The sequence below is a fragment of the Tamandua tetradactyla genome, chromosome 1, assembly GCF_023851605.1.
Source record: "Tamandua tetradactyla isolate mTamTet1 chromosome 1, mTamTet1.pri, whole genome shotgun sequence".
Lineage (NCBI taxonomy): Eukaryota > Metazoa > Chordata > Mammalia > Pilosa > Myrmecophagidae > Tamandua > Tamandua tetradactyla.
Genome location: NC_135327.1, coordinates 205,553,627 through 205,579,257, shown reverse-complemented (window position 1 = coordinate 205,579,257; position 25,631 = coordinate 205,553,627). Strand labels below are relative to the sequence as shown.

The window sequence follows — 25,631 nt, the reverse complement described above, 5'->3', positions numbered from 1 at the left end:
TAGTGGTTAATGAGAGGGAGGGTAAGGGTTATGGAATGTAAGACTTTTTTTCTTTTTCTTTTTTATTTCTTTTTCTGGAATGAATCAAATGTCCTAAAAAAATTATCATGGTGATGAATACACAGCTATGTGATGACATTGTGAGCCACTGATTGTACAACCATGCATGGACTGTATGAGTGTGAAAATTTGTCAATAAAAATATTTAAAAAAAAAATTCTGGCTCTGCCACTTATTAAGTATGCTTGGGAAATAAAATATAACTTGTCTGAGTATCAGTTTCCACATATGGAAAGTAGGGTTAATAAACCATCTTGTAGAATTGTTACAAACACAAATACAAGATGCCTAGCCATATCTTGGTAGATAAAAGGTGCTCAATGATTCCTTCCATTCAACTGAAGCAGCTGAACCTAAAAAATGATGCTTCTACCCTGTGTCATTTTATTTACAGTATAGCATCCTATACTGCAAAAATTTATCATTTGTCAAGTCCCAAAAAAGTAATTCCTGTAGAAGTTATTCTCCTCTTCAGCTTTGGTGGAAATCAGTGGTTTTGTTGTCAAAAGCATATATGTAGGAAAATATAAATGTATATTTCCCCATAAAAAAGGAAAGAAGCTTAAAAGAACAGCTCTCCAACTGTACCTATGTGTTCATTAAACCATGGTACTGTTAATTGGGATACTAGAAAATGCATGGGATTAAGGGCTCTGAATAGGTGGAAGAATCATTCCAGTTATTTAATATTTCAAGCATATCTTTAAAAATCTCTAAAATATCCAAGACCTATATAGTATAAGACAAAAAATATACTTCTCAGATCCCAGAGCTATGCCCAAGTTGGAAAATTTTTTAATTAAACCTCACTAACTGTATTCATTATCTGATTGTAAATTCAGCTAAGAGGTTACTCGATGATAATCATGGGTTTCCTCAGTCAAGCTTATGTTTATCTTAGTTGACCCTTTGAACTAAGAATTTCTATAGTCAAAAGAAATATATCCATGTATCCTTGTCACAAATGCAACAATAGCTGATGGTAGCAGGTAAAGAAAAGGACAAGTATCTTCTAAATTCTCTCTGATCCTCTGTCCTCATCTGGTCCTACCCCATTTCTCTCTCTTGTCTCTTTTCCTTTGTCAGTCCACCCCTGACATCGTGTTCACGAGGATGTCATTCTCACCCTTCCTTTCATTAAATGTCTGAGTCTCCTTCTGAATTATACCTCTGATTCACACAGCAAAACCTTCTGTGGACTTGAAGGCTGCCAAATGTCCCACACACAGAGGATGTATCTTCCGTCCAGTCGATCTGAGAACGTCTTTTCAGGTAAACCATGAACGGAAACCACTGTCTGCCTCTGAACCTGCGAGGCATGTAAACAGGATACTTTTCTACCTAGGGATAAAATAGAGAAAAATATTTTTACATTTTTAGTAATCTGAAAGAATCCATGTCAAATTAATATACTTCAGAATACTCAAATTTTAACTTGATGAAGAAACTAACACAGTACTTTTTAACCTGTACATATATGAAATCTGTGTTTTGATAAACAGCCACAGTCTGTCCCTAAAAATTCTGTCAAATTTGGTCTTACGACTTTGCTAAAAAGAAAGTTTTCATTTTAGTAGCAATGCAGCTCAGAACAATATCCTTTCCCTCTTATTTCTAGATATTCACTTAAAGACTAAATTGCCTGAACATGTACTTTGGAGTCAAGAATTTTAGACCTGGAAGGCACATTGGAAATAATGAAATTTAATCTCTTTGCTTTAGTACATTAAAATGCCAGGAATTTATGTAGGAACTCCTGATACATGCAAAAACAGAGATCAATCTCAAAATCACTATGCCAAGAGAAAAAAGCCACACATAAAAGACTACATTTTGTATGATTCTATTTACATAAGATCTTAGAAAATGCAAACATTACAACATATAGTGACAAAAAAGCAGATCCATAGATGACTACGGCTAGGGATGGAGGGAGTAATGGACTGCAAAGGGCCAGAAGAAAATCTTTTGGAATCAGCATCGTTTTCTACCTCATATAACTTGATTGTGCTTACATTGCAGACTTTAAATGGTTGTAGTTCATGGAACATAAATGAAATCTCAATAAAGTATAATTGTATGAAGAAAAAAAGTATTTTATTGAAACTAGATATTCCACTGCCTCTTATATTTAATAGGTGCCTCTTCTTCAGAATAAATATCTGCAATTTCTTCACCCATCTGTTACACAACATTCTTGACCCTTTATACCTCAGTCTTTTAGTGTAAAGCATATAGAGTATACAATTCAGGGGCAGCTTTTTGTATTATTGATGAAAATGTGGAGCTGGGTTGACCTTTTCCTGATGGAGGGTAAACTTTTAATAGACTTAAATTCTTAGCCTTATCTTCAGGCTCACTGTTTGATATATAAGTCCACCGGGCTATACCACTTTTGCCCAAGAGTCCAAATCTTTCAGTGGTCTCCCATCTCACTTAGAGTAAAATTAAAAACAGTCTGTTCTTCTATAATATTTTGAAAATGCAAATGTGTTTCAACATAACTCATGTGTTAGGGGATAATTACAGCATAAGGCAAATTTCACGTTTGCTTATGCACTATTTAGTTTATGAAAACCATTAGATGAATGTAGAAAACAGCAACCAGCTGAACTCAGCCCACGGGAATATACCCAATGTGCACACCCACACACCTCAAATTTCTACCGGCTAGGTCAGCTCACTCTGAGTATTAGAAACCACACCTATCCACATGTGGTGTGACAACTTTCCCTCCGGTCCCAGGGAATCTTCTTTCCACAGTATCACAGTAACTCACAAGCTGCTACCCTCTGACACACACTTTCACTAGCAAATTTCAGGTTTTTTCCAAGACAAAGTTCTATATTTATTTTAGTACCTACATATTTCTTAATCATTTAACATATATAAAACTGTGCTACCATTTTTACTAAGTTTCTGTTTCTTTTTTATGTGATACTCATGACATTTTTGAGTGCTGGGCTCCTAATACTATTTTGTCACAAGCCCTAGTGGTTTTTACTGTGCAGTTTTCCATAGGATAGTGATTATTAGGAATGCACAGATCTCATTTTAGCAAAACAGACCGTACAATGACCAACATAGATCCGACCCTTTGTTTCCATTCTAACCTGAGCCCCTATGCCACTACCGTGTTTACTGACTCTGCTCCAGCCCCAGGGGCTTCCTCACTGTTCCTGGATGACACAGGTAAGCTCCAACCTTAAAGCCTTTGCACTGCTGATGCTTCTGCCTGGAAGGCTTTCCCCCAGATATCCTTGTGGCTTTCATCTCTCCTTCTAGTTCACTAAAAATACTATCTTCACAGAGAGATCTTCTCTATAAAAAATTGTAAACCACCCCTGTCCCATAACAACTTTCCCTCTGGTTCCAGGGAATCTTCTTTCCCCCTCCTGTTCTATTTTCTCTTTTGTAGTGATCCCTTTCCAACAGAATATACATATTTTGCATGTTTAAACCAGTTTATATTCTGTTCACCCATCAAATTATAAGTTACATGAAGATAGGGGTTTTTGATTGTCTTGTTCACTGTTGAAACCCCAGCTCCTAGAACAGGGCCTCTTACCCTGCAGGCACTCAATTAATATTTATTGAATAAATGAAGTCGGCTGCGTCTTTCTTCTGCATGTATTTTAACATTTTAACATGGTATTGAGTAGATTCTGTAGGAAGGCTGGGACACATTATATATGAACCACAAATCAGATATAAGCCAAGTTCTATGCTCATAAAAGTGAGACTACCTACTTACTTCTCCTAAGACACCTCTCTTCCCTATCTCATTTTCCTTCCATTACTTCAATATTCATTTAAAAAAAAAATCCAACTAAAAAAACCCCTACTTTTCGTTATAGGCAGGAGTCATACCTAGTAAATAAAGGGGCTATGTCTTTTAAAAATATGTAAGAATTATATGCTTTTTTATGAAGGATTCAGGATGTATGTACAATTAAAGAATTTTCTAGTATTTTTGTATCTGTTTGTTGTCACTCTATTCTTCTAATTTCCATTTCTTTGTGAATAGATGAGGGCAAAGAAATATGATCTTGCAATGTCTTGAAAGTTATGAGTACAATGATTTGCTATTTTTCTAAAATGGTTACTCTTTCTTCTCAATAATGATGAATAATTACACATCACAACAATGTAGGAAACATTTTGAAATCTATCCAGTAACAAATTTTTTCTAGAATATCTTCAGGTAAAAATATTTGTCTTCTAAAAATAAAAATAATCACAAAGAACATTTGAAACTTTTTAAAATCATCAATGCCAATATGTTCAGACATAGATGAATGTACATCAATCTAAATCTCTATATAGCAGTTCACATTTTTTTAAGGCAAAGAGGTTACTAGATTAGTACTTTGAATTCAATCTTGCAAATGCAGTTCATTTAAATTAACTTAAACAATTACATACAATTATGCTTTATGTCTGGTATCATGTTTCATTTCAGTTTAGCATTATATGTTATATAATTATGGAATATTGTAAAAAATCCAAGTAAGTAAATCTACATTAAATGTTGAACTTGTTACTCTAACCTACCTTTACTAATAATACAACTTTCACCTAAACACTGTCATGACACTCCCACTGTTTCTCTACTGTATTCCAAGAAGTTAAAAGAAACTAAATAACTGGACTAAAAAAATAGAACTAAAAACAAATAGGTAAGGTGTGTGTGTGGTTTAGTGGTAGAATGCTCACCTGCCATGCATGAAACCAGCATTCAATTCTCAATCCATGCAGCACCCCCCACACAAAAAAGAAAGAACACAAATCTCAGTTTCCATTCATTTGCTAATCTCACTCATTTCATTTACTGTATATTCCTCTTCTAAATGTCTTAAGAAAACTGTAAATCATAATTTTAATATGCATATTTAAGAAATAAAAGCTAACCATCCACTTTTAAGTTCTATAAGAACTGAGTCTCTATTTCACATACTGTATAAACCCCATGGCATAAATATAGAATATAATATTAAAGATCATTATTTTAACATAACAATTTAGTAGGTAGATTTAAAAACACATTCAAGGAAGGTCTCTTACTTTGAAGAAATGGCAGTCCAGTGTTCAATTGAGAGGAACTATCACTAAAAAAAAGCGTGTTGTCTTGAGCCCTGTGATTCCAATTGGGTTCAGCTGCCAACCGATCCTCTTCAAGCAAAACAGCAACCACCTTTTAAAGATAATGACTATTCTTTAATTCAAAATTTCAAAATGCACTATCTTTTCCAAAAAAAAAAATTGCCTTTTTCATCTCATCCATTTCTGCAAACAGCAGCTTAGCTCCAAGACATCATAATGACTGATGAAAGGAAAACTATTTGCTCTTTCTGCATAATATTAGAAAATGATAGGTAAAGTTCCATTTAAAATAAACTCCACAGGAGAGCCATTATTTAGTGTTGGATGTTGTTTCTTATAATAAATACTTTGCTAGAAGTCGTAGAGGAAGGAAAAAAGGGCTGAGTATCCAAATTCAATTACTAGAAAAGTTTAAGGTAACATCATGCACACATTACCTGTTGTTCTCATTGGACTACAGTCAAGATCAAAAGTGACCAGAAAATCACTATGTGTTCCTGTTAACACTTGTTACTTTCAGGATGGTGACGGTGGTAATGGAGAAGAAATGGTTAACTTAGGTGAAATGTTTAATGAAAAATTGAAAGGATTTGGTGAAATAAAAGAAGGGGCATATAAGGCAAGAGGGCTATAAGGTCAAGTTTTTAGGCCCAGCAAGGCCTTTGTCTAATCTCGCCCTACTTCTTTAGTCTCTCCTTCCTATTCCATCCCATCTTTCCTCTTCACTTTATCCTGAACTCAACTGCCCTCTCCTCTTAGCTCCTGAATTTATCCTAAAACAGAATGTGACAAAAAAGAAAAGTTATGTGGAAACATGTAAAAATCTTATTTCATAAACCACAAAATCCCTACTTAAGAGTAGCACTGAGAGGGCGGGCCAGGGTGGCTCAGCAGGCAAGAACGCTTGCCTGCCAGCCAGAGAACCCGGGTTCGATTCCGGTGCCTGCCCATGTAAAAAAATATATAAAAAATAAAAAAAGAGTAGCACTGAGAGAAAGCATATCTGTGTCAGTAATCACTGCATGTACAGTTTAGATTCTGAGAAACAGGCATAATCCAAATCCATATATTATGATTTAACAATGTTCTACTATATTTACTGATGCTTTGTATTTAAATTCTGAGCCTACGCTTTAAAGAAAAATCTATGAGATGACAGAAAATGTAATCAATGCCTTCATATTTAATGATATTAAGAGATAACTGTTAATTTTGAGGGTTTTCTTTTAGAGATTCTTATGAAATATTTGTGGAGGAAAGGATGATGATATGATGACTGGGATTTGTTTCAAAATAATAGGGTGGTGGGGTGAGTATATGTGTGTGGGTTCATATGAAATAAAATTGGTCATGAGTTGATAATTATTGAAGCTGAAGCTGGTAAAGAGCACATGGAGGTTCACTATACTGTTTTTTACTTTTGTATGTATTTTGAAAAACTCTATAGTCAGTGTAAAATCATGAGCTTATTAGTTTCAAGTGCTGTAGAAGTATATATGCAGGCCTTGCCAACTTAATATGGTTGGATTTTAGTCTACATTTATTCTAAAACATACACGGTTAATATTTTAAACATGCAATTCAAATATGTACTTTTATTGATATACATTTACCTTTTGTAATTCTTCGCACAAGAACGTAATGAATGTGTTACTGATGAGTTTATAAGAAAATAATAAACCTGAAAATGATTCTGACTTATTTAATCATACAAAAGCTACAAGATTTGGTAACTCCTATATTTCTATGGATAATAAACTTGAAGCACTTATACATAGAAAAGAACATGTTATATAGAATATACCTGACAAGCAGCCCGGAGAAAGTTGGATAACCTTGGTGTATCAATCTTTGGTACAACAGTAGCATCAGAGATATCTCTATTGTCACTACCTAAAAAAAAAAAGTAAGTTATAAGAAAATCAATAACATAGACTCTCAAACAGCCACGGAATCATACATCTTAGAACTCAAAGAGGTATTATAAATGAATATGAAGAGTAACAGAAGAAAATCTCTAGATCCAATAGTAAGATTTTCCAAAAATAATTTCATCTTGTTTTATATAAAGCCTGTAAACTGAATCCTATTTAAATGCATTAGGGAAAAAAGTGAAATTAGTTTAATTTAATCATTATATGTCTTAAGATTAGGCATATTATTTTTTTAAGGTAAACCTTATCTGAGGAAAGGGAGTAATATAATTCCCTATTTTATTGGGATAATTCCTCATGAAAAACAATCAACTAATAAAGTACTTAATATATAAGTAAATGCACCTAGTTGAATATTGTGTATTCTAGAAATCGTCAATCTATATTGCTGGAGTACATTTGAAAACTATACTTAAAATAGGGAAATTCTACAGTTAATGAGAACAGATGGTCCCCAAGTTAAAAAAAAAAAAAAAAAAAAAAAAAGACTCTTCCAAAAGTCCATTTGTAAAGTAGTTGTTTGAAACATGGAATTTTTTCCAATTTTAGCAATAAAACATGTCATAAACCCAGACCAGGTCTCAAAAGCTGATTAATCCATCCTGTAGTTCAACAGTTCTAATATTAGCCCTGCTCCTTGGACCCTTCAACCACAGAGCACTGCTGAAGCCTGCAAACAGGACATCAAGGTGACACAAAAGAAAGATGGGAAGGCTCAGATGGCTAGGTGGCCTCCAAGCATGCCAAAGGAGGGCCCTGGCAGTAGGATGCGAGTTATCAGTGCCATGAGAACATAAAGTGCGCTGAAAAGTGGAGGGTTTGGATTTTATTTTAAATATTCAACAGCAGATTCTAAATAAAAGCCTAATGTGATGGCTATTTTCAAACAACCATTTAAAACAAGCCTTTAAAAAATATGCAGCCACAGAATTATAGGATTAAGTTCTATGTTAAGATAGTATCATTCTCTGGGCATTTTCTTTTCACTGACATAAAATTATATGCAAATTCCTTTATTATGCCCTAGGAACAAACCTGAAATTATAGTCAATGGAAATAGTTACAACTTAAACAATTACTATTATAAAAGATATACAAGGAAAAGAAAAAGAGAGAGTGAGAGAGAGAAGGAACATCCAGCACATATTAGTGTGTCCCAAATTAAATTAATAAATTAATAATATAAATTATGGCTTATAATAAAAAATGTGTTTGTATGTATATATAAACATATATACACATATATCTTTTTATTAATTAATTTACCAAAGTCATGGATTCTAGAAAATTAAAATTTTTCAAAGTTAAACTTAAATTGATTATAAATAATATAAACAGGGTTCATTCCTGTAAAAGAAAATTATTTCCACATACTAATAACCACACTAAGCATATACAAACAACTACATCCAAGACAAAGATATATAAGAAAGAATCATAAAGACAGTAAGTCAGAACTACAAAACTTAAGGTAAAGACATTCAACATTCAATGTTCAAAACCAAAAAGATGTTTACCTCCAGATACAACAGTGCTTTCCCCTGGATGCTGGGTCCATACTTCCCTTGTGTCTATTTCTTCGGTCTGAATGTCTCTTTCAATATTATCTTCATTATACTGAACATATGCCTTAAAAACAAAAATAGGTTAAAATTAACAACAGGTCTTAAATTCTCATTGCTGAAAACAAAAACAATTTTAAAATGTTCAAGTTCATAATGATAATCTTCTTGTTTGTGTCAAAAATAAGTATCAGATCAACAATTCCAACCTGAACAAAAGGGGGAAAAGAAGTGTAACTAATATACAGTGGCAGAGAGAATTCAAACAGAGTCGAGAGGCTACTCTGGAGGTCGCTCTTACGCAAGCTTTAGTTAGACATTGCTACCTATCATAACCTGCCAACCCCAACCAGGACGATTCTAGCCAATCCTAATGAACACCTAGGGCAATATATAAGATTCCACAAGGGTTCCAGGTACTAGACTAACTTTCCAGAAACCTACAACCTCCAGATGGGTCTCTGGTCCAGATAAGTACTGAAACCTAGCCGAACCTCTCCAGAACATCAGATAGTTCCATCTCCCTACCCCATATTAGTGACAGACCCTTCCAATATGAAAAATTTAGAATTGTCATAGCCCAAACAACCCTAAGAGAAGGATGGAAAGACCAAAGGTGACGGTGAAGTTATACAGAGAAGACAGAATTTAACAAATGAATATGAATGATGAATCATTAAATTGATACCTCTTTTAGTCGCTAGTATTTTAGAGAAGCTAGAAGTAAAAACCTAAAATTGTGGAATTATAACTCATTTCAAACTCTGAAATATATTCTACAACTAATTGTGGTGCTCTGCTTTGAAATTTATAGCTTTTTTGGATATATATTATTTTTCACACACACAAAAAAGGAAAAAAGTCAATTGTGATGATAAAAAAATATTTAAGCCTTCTAGCCTCCTATATTCTGGAACAGCTAGAGGGAAAAATCTGACAGGATCCTATGGTAGCCTGTGACAAACTCTGGGATCCGTCCTGTAACCATTTGTTGAATAGTGCTTTGAAAATTATTGTTTTTTTAAAATTTCTTTGCTTTGTATATATGTTATACTGTACAATAAAAAAGTTTTTAAAAATAAGTATCAGAAATACTACTAGTGGTCAATGAGAGAGAGGGGTAAGGGGTGTGGTATGTACAAGATTTTTCTTTTCTCTTTTTAATTCTTTTTCTGGAGTGATGCGAATGTTCTAAAAATTGACCATGTTTATGAATATACTACCACGTGATGATATTGTGAGTCATCGCTTGTACGCCATATGTGGAATGTTTGTATGTTAAGAACGTTTGTGTTTATATGTTGTTTCGGTTTGTCAATAAAAATAAAAAAGTAAAAAACAAGCATTAGTGATTCAGTGGTAGAATGCTTGCCTTACATGCAGTAGACCTGGGTTTGATTCCCGGATCATGCACTCTCCCCCCAAAAAGCATCAGAACATAAACAACAATCAGGTTAAAGACTACTTGTCTCTTAAACATTTAATAGACATAGGACATAATTTTCAAAAGTGTTTTCAGAAAGTTACATCAAACAATAAGCTTTGGCTTGAAAATGTTACTACTTAGCCTAGCCATAGCCTATTCTCTTAGATCCTACTAGATTCGCAAAACCAAAAAAAAAAAAAAAAAATATTCATTTCAAATTATATATTTTTTATTTACATTCTTAAGCAAATTATGACCGCTTTGTTACTAACAGCTTTGAGATGAGGCAAACAAGCAAAGGGGTTAGATATCTATTCAAGGGCACAGAGTGAGTCAGTTGCAAAACCAGGATTAAAATTGTCAGCTTCTTGAGTTTCATACTGTCACTTTCTTCCTATTAAGAGTATTATTTATTGACTGTACCCAATATGTCATGTTAAGAAATGATCCCTGACTTCAAAAAATGTATAACCTTGTTAGGAAGTAATTAATCAATGATTGGAAACATTATGGTGAAGTGGAAAGTTGTATGGGATGGTTTATAGCAATTATGGAATAAGAGATGGAACTCAATGTAAATCATTAAGAAGGATGGTGGGGTGAGGATAAGCAAACTAACAGAACAGCCTGGCACATTTAGAGACCATTGAGAGAAGGGAGTCAGAGACGTGAACAAGATACAATTAGATGTCAAGGTGGGTCCAGATTATGGAGAGCTCTGGAAGATAACCAAAACAATTACTATTTATAAAGTATCTTGAGAATCTTGCACTGTAAGGATTTCATTCAGACAGGTAAAATGCTACATCCTCATCAGGAACTCAGAGAAACTAATCCAGTTCTCACATTCTGTTTGACTTTAAACATCCATTCTAAATAAAGTTGTACTCAAAGGTGAGGAATGTAGACCAACCATCTCTAGCCCATTACATATAGGTCATTCATTGATGTTCTAAATGCTTTTAGAATGTCTTTATATTTCCTATTTGCATAATTTCTTCAGGATAATTAGTACCATAGGTGGAAGGGGTAACCTTTTATCCATAAACCTATATGCTTCACAGACCATTCGCAAGCTCTAGCATTCTAGAACAAGGTACACTTAGGCACAAACTTAATTTATTACACTTTACTTGCATTTTGTCACTTAGTAAATAAATATTTCACTAACCTGCTTAGTATTTTTTTTCCCAAAGTTTCTGATATACATATCGTATTCATTTACTGGTGGTAGATCCAAGAGAGAGTATGTGAATGAAAAATCTAAGTCAATAAGCCGAAGCAATTTTGTGCTGCGTGTCCTTTAAAATAAATTGGAAACAAGACAAAAATTAAATTGAATAATTTTTGTAGGGAAGTGGTATGTAGGAGAGTGGTAGGAAACCTATGGTTAGATATAGGTAATTGCCAAGGTTATAGTGTTTGCCTGGTTGGTGAATTGAGGTATTTAATATGTTTAAAAAAAAACAATTAATAAATACGAACTGGATATGTGTGGACCAAAGATGAAAATGTATCGTGAACCAAAAATTTTTATTATTCCAACTCAATGCACCTGAGGTTAAAACAAAATAAAATTATAATATATGTATGCCTGGAATTTTCATTAAAAGCAATTCCCTTTGACTTTATGAACTAGTATATCTTGGCTGAAAGGATCATATTTTTATCACTTCACCTAGCTATTACCAGATAGCATAGCTTTTCAAGAATATGCCTTACTTTTTCAGAATATACTCTTCTTGAGACTATAGTAGGCCTTTGTTTTCCCCACTGAACTTTATTCTGTCAACTCCTTTTAGCATTTCTCCTTGATATGGTTTTCTTGTAGGTTTCCAAAATACCACACTTACATGGTTTTCTCCAGCCTTCCTTTTCAACCACCTTTGCCAGTTTCTCCTTTTCTTCCAGAGACCCTAATTGTAGAGTACCCAGATTTCCATCTTTGTTATATCTATTGTTTATCACACCCCCACTCCCTACCCCTGCTAGAATATAATCTCAGCAAGGGCAGAGATTTTTATTTCTTTCATTTACTACTATTTCCAAGGGCGTAGACAATGGTTGACAAATAGTTGGTGCTCTATAAATATATACTAAATGAATGATTGAGCCAACATCCAGGTATCTCTATTAATACTGTAATTTGTTCTCTCCTCTTCCTCTCCTTCCTTCTACAGCTACTCTTGTGGTCTTTACCAATAACTGCAACCTTCCCATGTTCTTACTGTATGACTATCATCCCCTATCTTTCCCACTTATTCCTCCAGTTCTCTATCTTCAACAATTTTTCAACCCAATGGAAATCTGCAACAGATTCTCACTTTTTCATTGTCTCTTGCCATACACATTGATTGTATATGGTGTGAGGCAGAGGTACAGGTTCTTTTGTTTGCATGTACATATATCCAATTATTACAGCACCATGCATTGAAATGACCACCCTTTCCCCCACTACACCACAGTGGCACCCATATCATAAATCAGTTCACTGTATATATATATATATATATAGTTTTATATATATATATAACTGTTTATAGACATTATTCTGTACACTGGTCTATTTTACTATCCTAGTGCCAATAAAGCAACGTTTTAATTACTGCAGCTTTATAATAAGTCTGATATCTAAGTTCAAATCCTTAAACTGTGTTCTTATTCAAGATAGTCTTCAGTATTCTTTTTTTTTAGAGAAGTTGTAGGTCTACATAAAAATTGTATAGAATATTCACTTTGTAGTTCCATATAAATTTTAGAATCAGCATGTTAATTTACACCCACAAACATATATATGTACACATATATAACCTACTGAAATTTTTTATTGGAATTGCATTGACTGTATTCTTACTATTATTACATTTATTTGGGGTAAACTGGCATGTTTGCTATATTAAGCTTCCAATTCATGAACACAATATAATATCCGTTTATTTAGGTCTTCTTGAGTTTCTCTCAGTAATGTCTCTTAGATTTTCTGTGTTGAGGTCTTGTACATCTTCTATTATATTTATTCTAATGCAACTGCAAATGTTTACATTTTAATATTTTTATTGCTAATACATAGAAAAACAACTGATGGCTGCATATTGTTCTTTTATTCAGCACTCTAGCTAAATTCATTCATTATTCTCATTTATTCAGAAGTTATAATAGCCTACCTGTAGATAAACACTATATAGGAAAACTGAAGAAACTCTGGATATAATAATTTTCCCACAGTATAGACAGATCATACTGTTCTAAGCAGGGACTAATATGATTCGAGACTCGGTTTCAAAGTTCGTAAGATCTGGTCTGTTCTGATTTTCCCTTCTTCCTAAAACACAGCCCTAAGAGGTCTTAATTAATATGCAGGATGTTTATCAGGGATTCTTCTACTTGGAAGCCCAAAAACTTCTATGTTGTCTCCCAAGCCTTGTGAGAATGTCACAAGTTCTAGAATACCACTTTCTGTCTGACCTCACTGCCTTGTCCTCTGAATGGGAAAAAAGCACTGGATGTAGGTCTCACCTCAATGCATTTCCCTTCTCTCTAGGATCTTAGCCCTACGAATCCTGACTGTCTTGGTTGCTCCCTAACATATTCAATCAGCTAGTTTGGGGTGTTTTTTTATCCAGCTTCTATAGTTATTTTTGGCAGGAGGGTTTCTCTGATACAAATTATTGTCTGATGCAAACTACTCAATCATAGAAAGAAGAACATGATCTTTTTTTAACATGCTTTTGTCATATCACAGGAACAATTTTTCATGACATTATATAATCCTCAACAGTATCTACCACTTTCATAGATATATTTGATACATTCTAGAAAACTGCCTCCAAAAAGACTGTATCAATTAGCTGCAAGCAGCTTTTCCTCTGCATTCCCATCAACATGTATTATCATTTTTTTAAACCCTGACTATTTCATAGAGGAAAAATTCATCTCGTTGTTTGAATATGTATTTTTCTGACTCCTCATACAACAGAAAAGTTTTCAAATATTTATGGCAGCTTGATTTTTTTCCTTTGTGAATTAGTGTTCTATGCCCTTTACCAGTTCCAGACCCACCTGACCTTACACCCATTCCTTGCTTCTCCCATATTCTGTCTCTGTCATTGGAAGGCTGGTCTTTGAACTTTGCCAGGCTCCCATGTCAGTTGGGATTCAACCATAAAGAACAAGGAGAAGAAAGTAAGAGAAAATAAGAGGATAACTTTTTTTTTTTCTCTTCTTCCTTCTCTGACTTAAGTAGAATGTCTGGTAGTTGCTATATTTTCTCAGTGACTCTAGCTTCTGCTAGACAGGTCTGCCATGGCTCTAGTTTTCTGGGCTCTAAAAATACCTGGGGCCTTTGTCTCTCCAGCTTAGGGGTGGTGTTAGCTTCTTGCTCCTGCTAATTTCTAGGTTGCTTCACTGTATCCTGTTTGGCTTTTCAACTCCTCCAGCACCTATGTAATTAATTCCTTGCATTACATTTCCTTTTTTAAGTACTCACAATGTTTTTTATTTCCTGGTTGGATCTCAACTCTCACATGATCTCTGCCCATTTTTATCTAGGGAGATTTAGCTTTGTGTAACATACCAAATTATAAAAAATATTTTATGTACTAGGAATAGTAAACTTCTACCATATATTTGGGAAATATATTTTCCCAGTTGGCCATTCACTTTTAATATTGTTGGATTCATAGACCTGTAACTTATAGAAATTTAATTTTTTGAAGTACAATCCATTAATTTTTTTCATGTATTCTTCCAGTTACTTTTATTCTCAGAAAGTCCTATCCTATCCTAATTTCATTGAAATAATTACCTATATTACTATGTTCCTTTTTTTTATTTGTCTTTTTAATCTACTTGGAATTATCTTTGATATATTGTGAAGCAGGTATCTATTTTTTCCCAAATGTCTAGATAATTTAGTAAATTTATATCTAGTGATATAATGCCTCTACAGTTTATTTTTCCTTCTCTGTACCTTTATTTCCTTGTAACACACAAATGACAGAACTCACTCACATTCCAATTATAAAGTATTCCTTCATTTTTCTCAAAAACATGTTCTTTGTCATCAATCCATTTATGTTCCAGCCTTTGATTTTCTCTTACTTTTCTTTTAAAATATTTAATATAATTTCAAAACATGAATTATGATCCATTTATGGATGCATTATAAATAATAACATAAAGATAGTCTTGGAATCTACCACCTCACCTCAATACTAGAAAATTACCAATAAATTGCATAAACTTATGAGCTACATCATTCTCATCTCCCTCATTGCCCATGAGAATCACTATACTGATTTTGCAATTCCCTTGCTTTTAAAACATTATTTTATTCACATTTGTATAAGCCTGAATAACAGAGTGCGCACTTTTGATTGTTTCTGAGTTTATAAAATTGGATCACACCATTTATAGTTCCCTGAGACTCGAATTAGGTCAACAACCTAGCCATCATGCTAAAAACTTAAGTTTTACTGCCTCAACAGGAAATACCAAATATAAGGACAACAAAAATGTTGTGAAAACAGCATTAATTTCTATTAATGATTTATTTGTCTATTTAGCAAATATCTATGGAGTACTTACTAAGGTCATGTATTGAATTAGATGATATGAATGGATTTAAACCCACTTTTTAAAAAAATCCTTTTTTTCACACTTACTCCTAAATCATATGATTTTAGTACAGTAGATCCTTGAATTGAGAATATATTCTTTGAATTTCATACATTTCCAAAAATATATAAACTTCTAAACTTACAGTAATTAAAATTTGAACTTTGGAGACTGGCAGACCTGAGTTCAGCTCTATTATGAACTAGATACTGATTGACCTTAGGCCTCAATTCCCTCATCTATAAAATGGGTGATAAAGTAATACATGTAAAGCATGTATTTACATGAAGTAATACATGAAAAACAGTCATAACAAAAATAAGCAGTTAATAAATGTTAATTTATTAATAATTATTGTTAACTAATTTCCTCAGCTTCCTCATCTGTAAAATAGACATGATATTCAAGTCACAAGGCTTTTAGAAGGATTAAATCACATTAGCTGCAAGTTAAATGAGAACAACTACCCAGCGAGATGTAAAATAGGCTACACTCACTACTTACATATGGTCTCTGGCCCAACAGCTATATGAATGTGTGACTTAATTCCCACCTCATCAAAATATGTCATGGATATTCAGGGTAATACTTAAACAGTCAACCATGAATGTAACTACAAACATTAAATGTCAAACACCTAATATATAGCAGCAAATATATTTGTATTACTTATATATCTAAACACAAAAGAAATGTAACACAAAGGACATATCTAAACAGTTAATAGTGAAAATAAAATGAAAAGCATTATTTTTAAAGCATATTTAAATATATATATATAAATCTCATTGTGCTTGGCAAATTTCCCAATATACCTACTTTTGCTTAAGGGCCTGAGTCCGACTCTTTTGACGGTGGGAGGCTGTTGCAAAATCCATGAAAATTCCACAGACAGAGGCTCTGGAAGAAGAATTTGTATCTGTACCAAAAAAAAAAAGTCATTTTTGTGAAATACTGAAATATTTCTTTCAAAAATACAAACAAAAAATCAAGAGCCAAATAATTGAAGCATATATAGCAAATACTTCTACTCAATAAAGTAGTAGAAACTAATGACAACAATTTCCATGATCATTTTAGAGAACTGCTTCTGTTAATTTCACCTAAAACTATGTATTTGTCTATATAGCTATTTCAGTTGTATCATAATCTGTCTTCTCATTCCTTTTGAATCTATGTCAGAACTTATCAAAGTCAGAATAAACAACCTTACCATCTTACAACTTCATAAAACTTTTATAACTCTCAAAACACTTTTACAAACATTATCTCATTTGATCCTCACAACAAATCCATAAGGCAAGTGAGGCAGAGGAGTGTGGCCCAGTAAGAAGTATGCCAGTTTGGAATTGGAAGACCCAAGTTCAAGTCCCAGTATTGCCAATTACTTGCTTTATGATTGTGAGCAAGTTATTTAATCTCTGTACCTCTGTTTTCTCATTTGTCAAAATATCTACCCTACAGTATTATTATGAAGATTAAACCAGGTCATGTATATGTATAGTATTCTGCTAACTGTAAAGCACCAAATAAAAATTCAGAGATATTACTGTCCCAGCTTTAACAATGAAGAAACTGGTGGACTTGTTTAAAGTCATAGAACTATGGTTACTACAAAGGAATTCCTGAACCAGAGCTCTCTACCTCTGTGTCAAGTGTCAGTAAATACTTATTGACTGATTAAGTAAACAATTTACCTTTTGGAGGTGTATGAACTTTTCAAACACCATGGCGTAACTTTAGAGCACTGAAAAAGCTATTTATCAAATGATTTCTTATTTGGAAAAGGATAAGGTGCGCAGTTTATAATAAAGTTTAATTATCACAGCACACAGGCAGGATATTTTATACAAAATAATGTCTGAGGGTAGCCAGGTAGGATAAAGAAAACTAATATATTCTATAAGCTACTAAGGGATGATAATTAAATATTAATAATAATAATCAATATTTATTATATGAACTTACACTCTTATCATGCATTGTCTTATTTAATTAATCCTCACAAAAACCCTAAAGAAGTCCTTAACCATATTTAACAGATAAGGAAACCGAGGCACAGAGAGGTTAAGTAACTTCCCAAGGTCACACAGCTAGCAGAATGTGAAACCAATCTGCCTCCAGGCCAGCACTATTCAGTACTACTCTATATTACCTCCTATCCTATAAACTATGACATTAAAACTGTGTTAGCCTAAACTGGCTTAACAATAAATAGAGCAGAAAGAGTAGTGCTATCTCCTGGGTAGCAGTGAATATCAGAATAAATAATTCCTTCAAATAAAAAATATACCAAAATGTAATCTCTTATATCTGGGGTTGCAAATACTAATCTTATAAATCGGGATACTAGGAAAATAATGCTAAGCCTAAACGTAGGAAGTGAATAATGAAAAAAGTTTGGTTGAGTTCTGCTGAGAAAACTGGGAACATTAAGAATAAAATATCACATATTTCTTAGCAACTCAAGAACAGGCAGACTTTGAACGCTGTCAAGTAAATCCTACATAACCTCCCTGTGCACGTTACTATTAAACAGTAAAAAATCATTGAAACCTATTAATGACTCTCACAGCTAGTCAATAAGGCCAAAAAGAAGGTGGATCCTTACTAGACACCCCACTACACAGGAAAGACATCCTTTGATTAAAATTTTTAAAATTAGCTATAAACTCTACCAATATTCACTATAACAGCACTCCCAGTGTTGCCTCTGCAGCAAGCACAAAAAATGAGCGTAATAATAACAATAATTGATAATAATTCTATCAAATATTCAGTTGTATTATTATATTATGTTAATTACCAATTGTAATTAGTTGCATTAATTACTGATATTTTTATTAGGTGATTTCTTTTAAAATAGCATATTATTCAATTATATTTTAATATTACAGCTATTTTACTTTGAGAGCTATTTTTAGTGCTAATTTTTTTGAATGTCGTAACCTTTCCTTTAAATGATTTGAAAAGATTTACTCCTACTCTTACAAGTAACTTCATCATATTCACATGCCAAGATTTTTGGAGCAAAATACATTTCTAATTTCATAAAAAAAATCACTGGGGAAGAAAGATTTACTTAGCAGTGTCCTTTATAGCAAACTTTATTGGGCTATATTTTCAAATCTTTACGGAAATGCTGTCCCCATAAGACTACAACCATGTCTCATGAGGACCCCTTATCTGCTGACATTCCTGACCCATCTACTGCCAACCATAACTATTTTTCATAAAGATTCAATGATAGCAACAGGAAAACAAAAAGATACACTCACAGACTAAGCAAGAAACTTAGGTAAAAACAGACACTACTGAGCACTTAGGATTGGTGATACCCTGTATAAATGCTTCTACAATGATAATTACTCATATTTACCATTAGGCTTTACTGCAATCTGTAGCTTCCTTTTATATAACAAATAACCCCTAACATTCCAATTATTAATATCTATTGAGTACCAAATATATATTGGCTGCAAAGCACATAGCATCAACATAAATGTATGAAATTCTCATTTATCCACATCATGAATTAGAATAGTCTGTCTATGACAAATGTCTACAAGGTTTTGATGGCCATTGTGTCAGAGCCTGGAAATAAAATTAGAATTTAATTAACACCTGTCCTTGATTCCCTTTCACATTCCATTCGACCTTGCTTCTGAAACCCTTTTAAAGATAATTCACCAATCCTTTCATTTTCTGCATTAATGGCTTTTTGAATTTCTTGTATCTCCTTTTTTCTGGCTAGAGGGAGTTCTTCAATTTTTTCTTTTGAGTCATGCTCATTATTGCTACCATCATCATCATCTCCATCACAAATCTCAAAATCATCTTCATAGTCCTACAAAGAATAACAATGTTTTTGGAACATTTCAAGACAAATTGACTTTAACTCTGATATTGAACAAAACATTCAAATTTATAGTTTAAAAAGGAAAAAGTCCTTATTATAGTTAAGATTTCTATAGCTTAGTGATTTTAATAACAGATATTAAAAATTAAGCATAATAGAACGGTATGATTTCTAAATGTTGTTAATTTTTTTTCTTTCTTTCCGTTAATAAAAAAATAAAATAAAATAAATAACATATATACAAAAAAAATTAAGCATAATAAAGAGAAAAAAGCTTTTAAATTACTATACATAAGCTTATCATTATTATTATTATTTTTTTTTTTTTGCATGGTCAGGCATCAGAAATTGAACCCAGGTCTCCAGCATGGCAGTTAAGAATTCTGCCACTGAACCACTGTCACACCACCCCATAAGCTTATTTTTTAAATGAATGATTTCTAAGCTAAGAAAAATTTTAATTTCTATACACACTTCAAAATCATCTTCAAAATTGGTTGTATATTCATCAGCTCCAGGATTTTGTAAATCAACATGTTCCTTTTCAATATCCTAGAGGTAAAAATCAAACAAGTAATAAAAAATTCAGACATAAGTTTGACTCTTATAAACAGATTAGAAAACTAAAATTTTTGAAATTTGATGTTGCCAATACAAAAAGTTCAAATATTTATAAAACTAACATAACCTAACTTCAAATTCTTATAAAATAAATACACCTGCTAACCTACAAAGCATGATTAAAAAGGAAAATAACAGTTAATAAAACATATCCATTTTGGGAAGCCTTTATAATTCTTATGGCTCAAAAAAATGTGTTATACAAATAATTGACAAACTCCTAGGGATCCCTCTCCATATATCATTCCTTACCCATGAACATATTCCTTTCTGAGTGATACTCATCTTCTTCACACTATTAAAACCAGATATAAAGAAAAATCTAAAACACAAATGTCAGCCTAAACCCTGTCTATAATTTCACAAATTCCAAAATCTCAACTAAAAAGCTTTATGGTAGAAACTTTTTCTTACGCATGTCCTTTCCTTTCTACATAGGGGAAGAAATACTGCACAGTAGTTAAGTGCACAGACTGTGAAGAATGACAGGCTGCACAATGGGACAAATATTGTATGACAAATACCTAGCATATGGCATACTTATAATCCAGAAATGCGGGAATCATCCTAGGCTCTTCCTTGCACATTCCCCACCTGATAGTTATGCTCCAGCATCTCTCCTATGCCTCATCCCATCCTGTCCATCCCCACAGGATGGACTGTACTTCCTCTGTTCAAGGACTCATTATCCCCACCACATTCCTCTATTCCTTGCCTCTCTCACTTCACAGAGAACTGAGATATCCTTTTAAAAACCTAAGCTGGTCCCCAAGCATATAGTCCCAATAAATCACACATTAGACAAGAGAACTTCAATTTTTATCCTAGAGGTGACGGGAAACACTAAAATACCTGTGAAAGGGATCATTCCGGTCCCAGTGAGCAGGATGAAATTAGGTTGCAGAGGAGACAAGATAGAAATCAAGGAACTAGTGAAGAGGTCCAAGACTCAAGGTGAAAGATGGTGACTCAGACTTAAGGATAAGAAGGGAAATGATTCCCAAGGTTTTCAGGTTTAAAAACTGGGTTGATTTCAGTGTTATTCACCAATATAGGGATACAGGAGAGAAAACAAACTTAGGGGGAAAGGATGGAAAGAGTTAAGTCAGGATGGCTTGAGTATATTAAGTGTGATGAGTAAGAATAGAACATTCAGGACAAGTTATACAGATTTGTAGCTCAGGACAGGGACTCATTAACCGCTCAGTTACAGCAATTACCTGTTTGAAATGTAATATTTTGTCTCTAGAATCTAGTAAAATGCTGTGAAGTAAAAAATGCCATAAAAGTAGTTAATTATGTACCACTAGTGAAATCTCTGATACTGTGTTAAACATTAAGAACATCTAAATCAATAGTTCAAGCTCTTGATCTTGAGGCTTGCTCTCGTGAAGCTCATTTATGTGGTGGAAAAGCTTAACCTACCTACAGGTATGTCTAAGAGTTACTTCTAGAGGACCTCTTTTGCTGCTCAGATGTGATCTCTCTCTCTCTCTAAGCCCAACTCTTCATGTGAAATCATTGCCCTACCTGCTATGTTGGCCATAACATCCAAGGGTGAAAGTCTCCCTGGCAGCATGGGAGATGACTCCTAGGGATGAGCCTGGCCCTGGCACCAGGGGATCAACAATGCCACCCTGACCAAATGGGGAAAAGAAGTGTAACAAATAAGGTACCAGTGGCTGAGGGAGTTCAAATAGAGTTGAGAAGCTACTCTGGAGGACACTCTTACACAAGCTTCAGCTAGACATTGCTACTTATCATAGTTTGTCAACCCCCAACCAAAACCATTCCTAAAGAACACCTAGGGCATTAATAAGATTCTACAAAGGTTCCATGCATTAGGGTTACTTTCCAGAAAACTATAACGTCCAGATGGGTCCCTAGACCAGACAAGTCCTGAAATGCAGAGGGCAGCCTCTCCAGAACATCAACTAGTTCCATCCCCCATCCCATATTATCGATAGCTCCTTTCGATATGAAGTTAGAATGGGCATGGCCCAAATACCTAAACAGTGGGAGAACAATCAAAGGTGATGTTGGAGTTATACAGAGAAGGTAGGATTTAACAACAGTATGATTACTGAATCTTTATACTGATATTTCTTTTAGTCTCCAGTATCTTGGAGCAGCTAGTAGTAAAAACCTAAAATTGTGGAAATGTAACCCACATGAAACTCTGAAATCTGTTCTACAACTAATTGTTGTGGTGTGCTTTGAAATTTGCTTTTTTGTATATATGTTATTTTTCACAAAAAATGTTGATTATGATGAGAAATGCACAGCAATATGATAATATTGTGAACCACTGATTATATATACACTTTGAATGATTACATGGTACGTGAATATATAAAATATATCAATAAAATTGTATTAAAATATTTTTTAAAAGTAGTTAATTATGTCATAAAGAAATCTAATTAGATTGTTCCTTACATCTTGATAATCAAATCTGACTTTTCAAGACACAAATGTGTTCCTAGGAAAGACAAATACATGCCCCCAGGAGTGAGACAATTATTATGGCTACCTAATCAACTGGAGCAGGAGGTAGGTATTTTGAGCACATTGTCATATACAGTCATTGTAGGTTATATGGAATGACACATACTATATTTATTGCATCAATAAATACAATACCTGCTTATTGCCAAGGGAGAAGAAAAGAATGCTGTGCAGGAGTTTTCAACTACTAGGAACATCACACTGCTTATTGATATTCAAGTTCACATGTGAATATCATGTCCTGTGTCTGGCCAGTAAACTGAAACTGTAAATCACTCACTCAACAAATAGTTAAAGAACATCTGGTGTGTATCAGGCACTTAACCAGATGATGAGAGTACAATGGGAGTGTAGCAAAAACTTCATTATTTCCTTTGCAGAGCAAGAATCAAATAGGCAGACAGAAAAAACAATGACAAAGTGCCCAAGAGTACAGAGTTCAATCATTTCTTTCACAATGCCATGATGTTTCAGCTTCTTTACTGGTCATAGTTTTGGAAAAGAACATCAAAATAGCTGCACCTCTTCAGAATCACCTGTTATTCATTTTTCTCTCTTATATGACAAAAATGACAATTCCTTAATCTCTCAGGTTTGGCATATACTTCTGAAAAAAGTCTGTTAACATTTGTATTTCTCAGTAATAATCACATGACAGTGCACATGAGAAGACTGACTATTCATTCAACCCAAAACTCTTCTTTGCAAAGCTTTCTGCAAAAGTTTTCCAATTCATCAACCAAGAAAATGGCTATGATATCTGGCTGTGTGCCCATTAAACCTATTATCTTCTTCTACCCACAAAACCAAGATTGCCTTCAATATAATCAAGAACTTTCAAACAAGAGAGAATATAAATTTCACATTAAAATCTCTTTCCTTCTCATCATATAAATGTTCTGTATCTAAAACAATAGAAAATAATAAAAATAAAATAATTACCCTAATAAAATGGTAATATGAAAGTGCATGTTTGAATGTTTCCCAAATACAAAAAGATGCATTTTCCTTACCAAGGTTTCTTCATTTCCTTGTCTTTGAGCCAATTTCCACATAGATGACCCATCTTCATGGCTATGCTAAGTGACAGAACCCAGAAACAATCAGTAAATAAGCAGGTGACACATAAAAGATATCTATAAAATGTCATCCAAATGTCTCCAGTGGAGGCAATGCCGCTCACTACTTAGGGGCACAGCCTTTGAAATATCTGTGTACTGACCTATGGCCTGTGAACTATGCAACTTAACAAGTACCTTAAGCTTTCTACACCTTGGTTCGCTCCTCTGAAAAATGGGGAGAATAACAGTATGTACTTTATAGTACCAACAAGAGGATTAAATAAACTTATGTACTTAAAGCACTTACTTATCAATGGGTCTGACATGAGAAAAGCCCAATAAACATTAGCTATTATTTTTACTGATATTAGGAAGGTCCTATACTTAGGAAGTCATTACCTAAGTAGTATATACAAACAGTGTAAAAACTGGTGACATAATGTACTGCTCATGAAGAAAACAAAATTCTCACAGTGAATATATAAGTAGTTTCCCAGACATCCATAGTTTTTCACATTCAGAAAATTATTCTGACATATTGTAGACACTCCATAAATGCTGAAAAATTGAAACAAGATAAATTGCATTATATTTTATACCTAATTCAGAGTTGATACTATAAAATATATATCTAATCTTAGACCAAAATGATGCTGAAAAATATCTTTAAGACCACTTCTGGAATCTTTTAAGGGAGAAGATACAGTGCATATTTTGCTCTTGTAGTGAAAAAAAAGAATGTAAAATATCTCAGTGAGAATTTTTATATTAATTACATGTTGAAATAATATTTAGATACATTGGTTTAAATAAAATAAATTACTAAAATTAATAAGTTTCTTTTCACCTTTTTAATGTGACTACTAGAAAATTATAAATTACAATGTGGTTCACATTATATTTCTAGTGAATAATGCTGAACTAGAGCTTAGAAAATAAATGAAGAAATATCAGTAAAATATTAAAATCTATATATTTTCATCCAATGATTCCACTTCAAGAAATTTATCTATTAAAAGAATGAAAGAGATGTCATTTAAACTGGAGGGACTTTCACAATGTACTGGGAAAAACAATATGCTATGGTGTGTGTTTGTGTAAAACCAACCAACAAAAATGGGATCCAAAACATCCAAATAAGTATATCAATGTACGACTGAAAGATTATATGAGGAGAAATATTTACTAGGCTACCTTTTTTTCTGTGGTAGGGAGATGGTTGTATTTAGACAGTTAAGTGAGCCAACCACCCCAACACACACACATACACATACAAAATCGAATGAATAAAGAGCATTCACATCAAAACAACAACATGGGGTGATGAAGTCATGGGTATTCAGACAATTAACAAAGAAAGAAAATAAAAATTCTTCAGAAGTAATTTAATAGAAGCCAAATATGCTTGCCATATAATCTATAATAAGAAAATAATCCAAAAGAAACAGATATTTAAAAAGCAGGAAAACGGTTTGATAGTTTATACTATAGCACTGCAGTATGCTATTTTATAGTTATTAAGTTATGAATCACTATGAAGATTGTTGTGATAATAATTATGAATTCTGTGAAAACGAAGACTATAAAAATGTTGATGTATCAAGTAGAAAAAGAAAATGCAATATGATTCTCACTATACCCAAAACCACATACACAAGATAATTTAAAACATGAAAACAATTTTAAAAGGAGTGGGATTATGAGTGTATATCAGTATTAATAGTAAATGTTTGCTAAAATTTTCCAGCAAGGCTACCTAAGCCTTGGTTCTTCTCTGTGGGAAGATTTTTTTTTCTTTTTTTGCTTTATTCTATATCATTTTATTCATGCACCTGCTCCTTCGTCTGGAGTATAATAAGAAACTAGGAAATTGTACCCTTT

At 33.3% G+C, this 25,631-nt stretch overlaps 1 protein-coding gene across 11 annotated transcripts in view; it reads right to left on the bottom strand.

The window, feature by feature from the left end:
* The window catches only part of DYNC2I1 (dynein 2 intermediate chain 1), a 136,423-nt gene that overhangs the window by 46,786 nt on the left and 64,006 nt on the right, over positions 1-25,631 (bottom strand). For 9 of the 11 annotated variants that reach the window (XM_077151653.1, XM_077151657.1, XM_077151658.1 and 6 more), the window contains 9 exons: positions 23,703-23,768; positions 20,035-20,112; positions 19,326-19,548; positions 16,521-16,620; positions 11,257-11,386; positions 8,615-8,726; positions 6,968-7,056; positions 5,125-5,254; positions 1,229-1,401 (listed from right to left, as the gene is read on the bottom strand). In XM_077151653.1, the coding sequence (XP_077007768.1) occupies positions 1,229-1,401; positions 5,125-5,254; positions 6,968-7,056; positions 8,615-8,726; positions 11,257-11,386; positions 16,521-16,620; positions 19,326-19,548; positions 20,035-20,112; positions 23,703-23,768 (1,101 nt within the window). Of the gene's footprint in view, positions 1-1,228; positions 1,402-5,124; positions 5,255-6,967; positions 7,057-8,614; positions 8,727-11,256; positions 11,387-16,520; positions 16,621-19,325; positions 19,549-20,034; positions 20,113-23,702; positions 23,769-24,222; positions 24,309-25,631 lie in introns of all 11 variants that reach the window. The other 2 variants (XM_077151662.1, XM_077151655.1) reach the window with 2 other exon arrangements.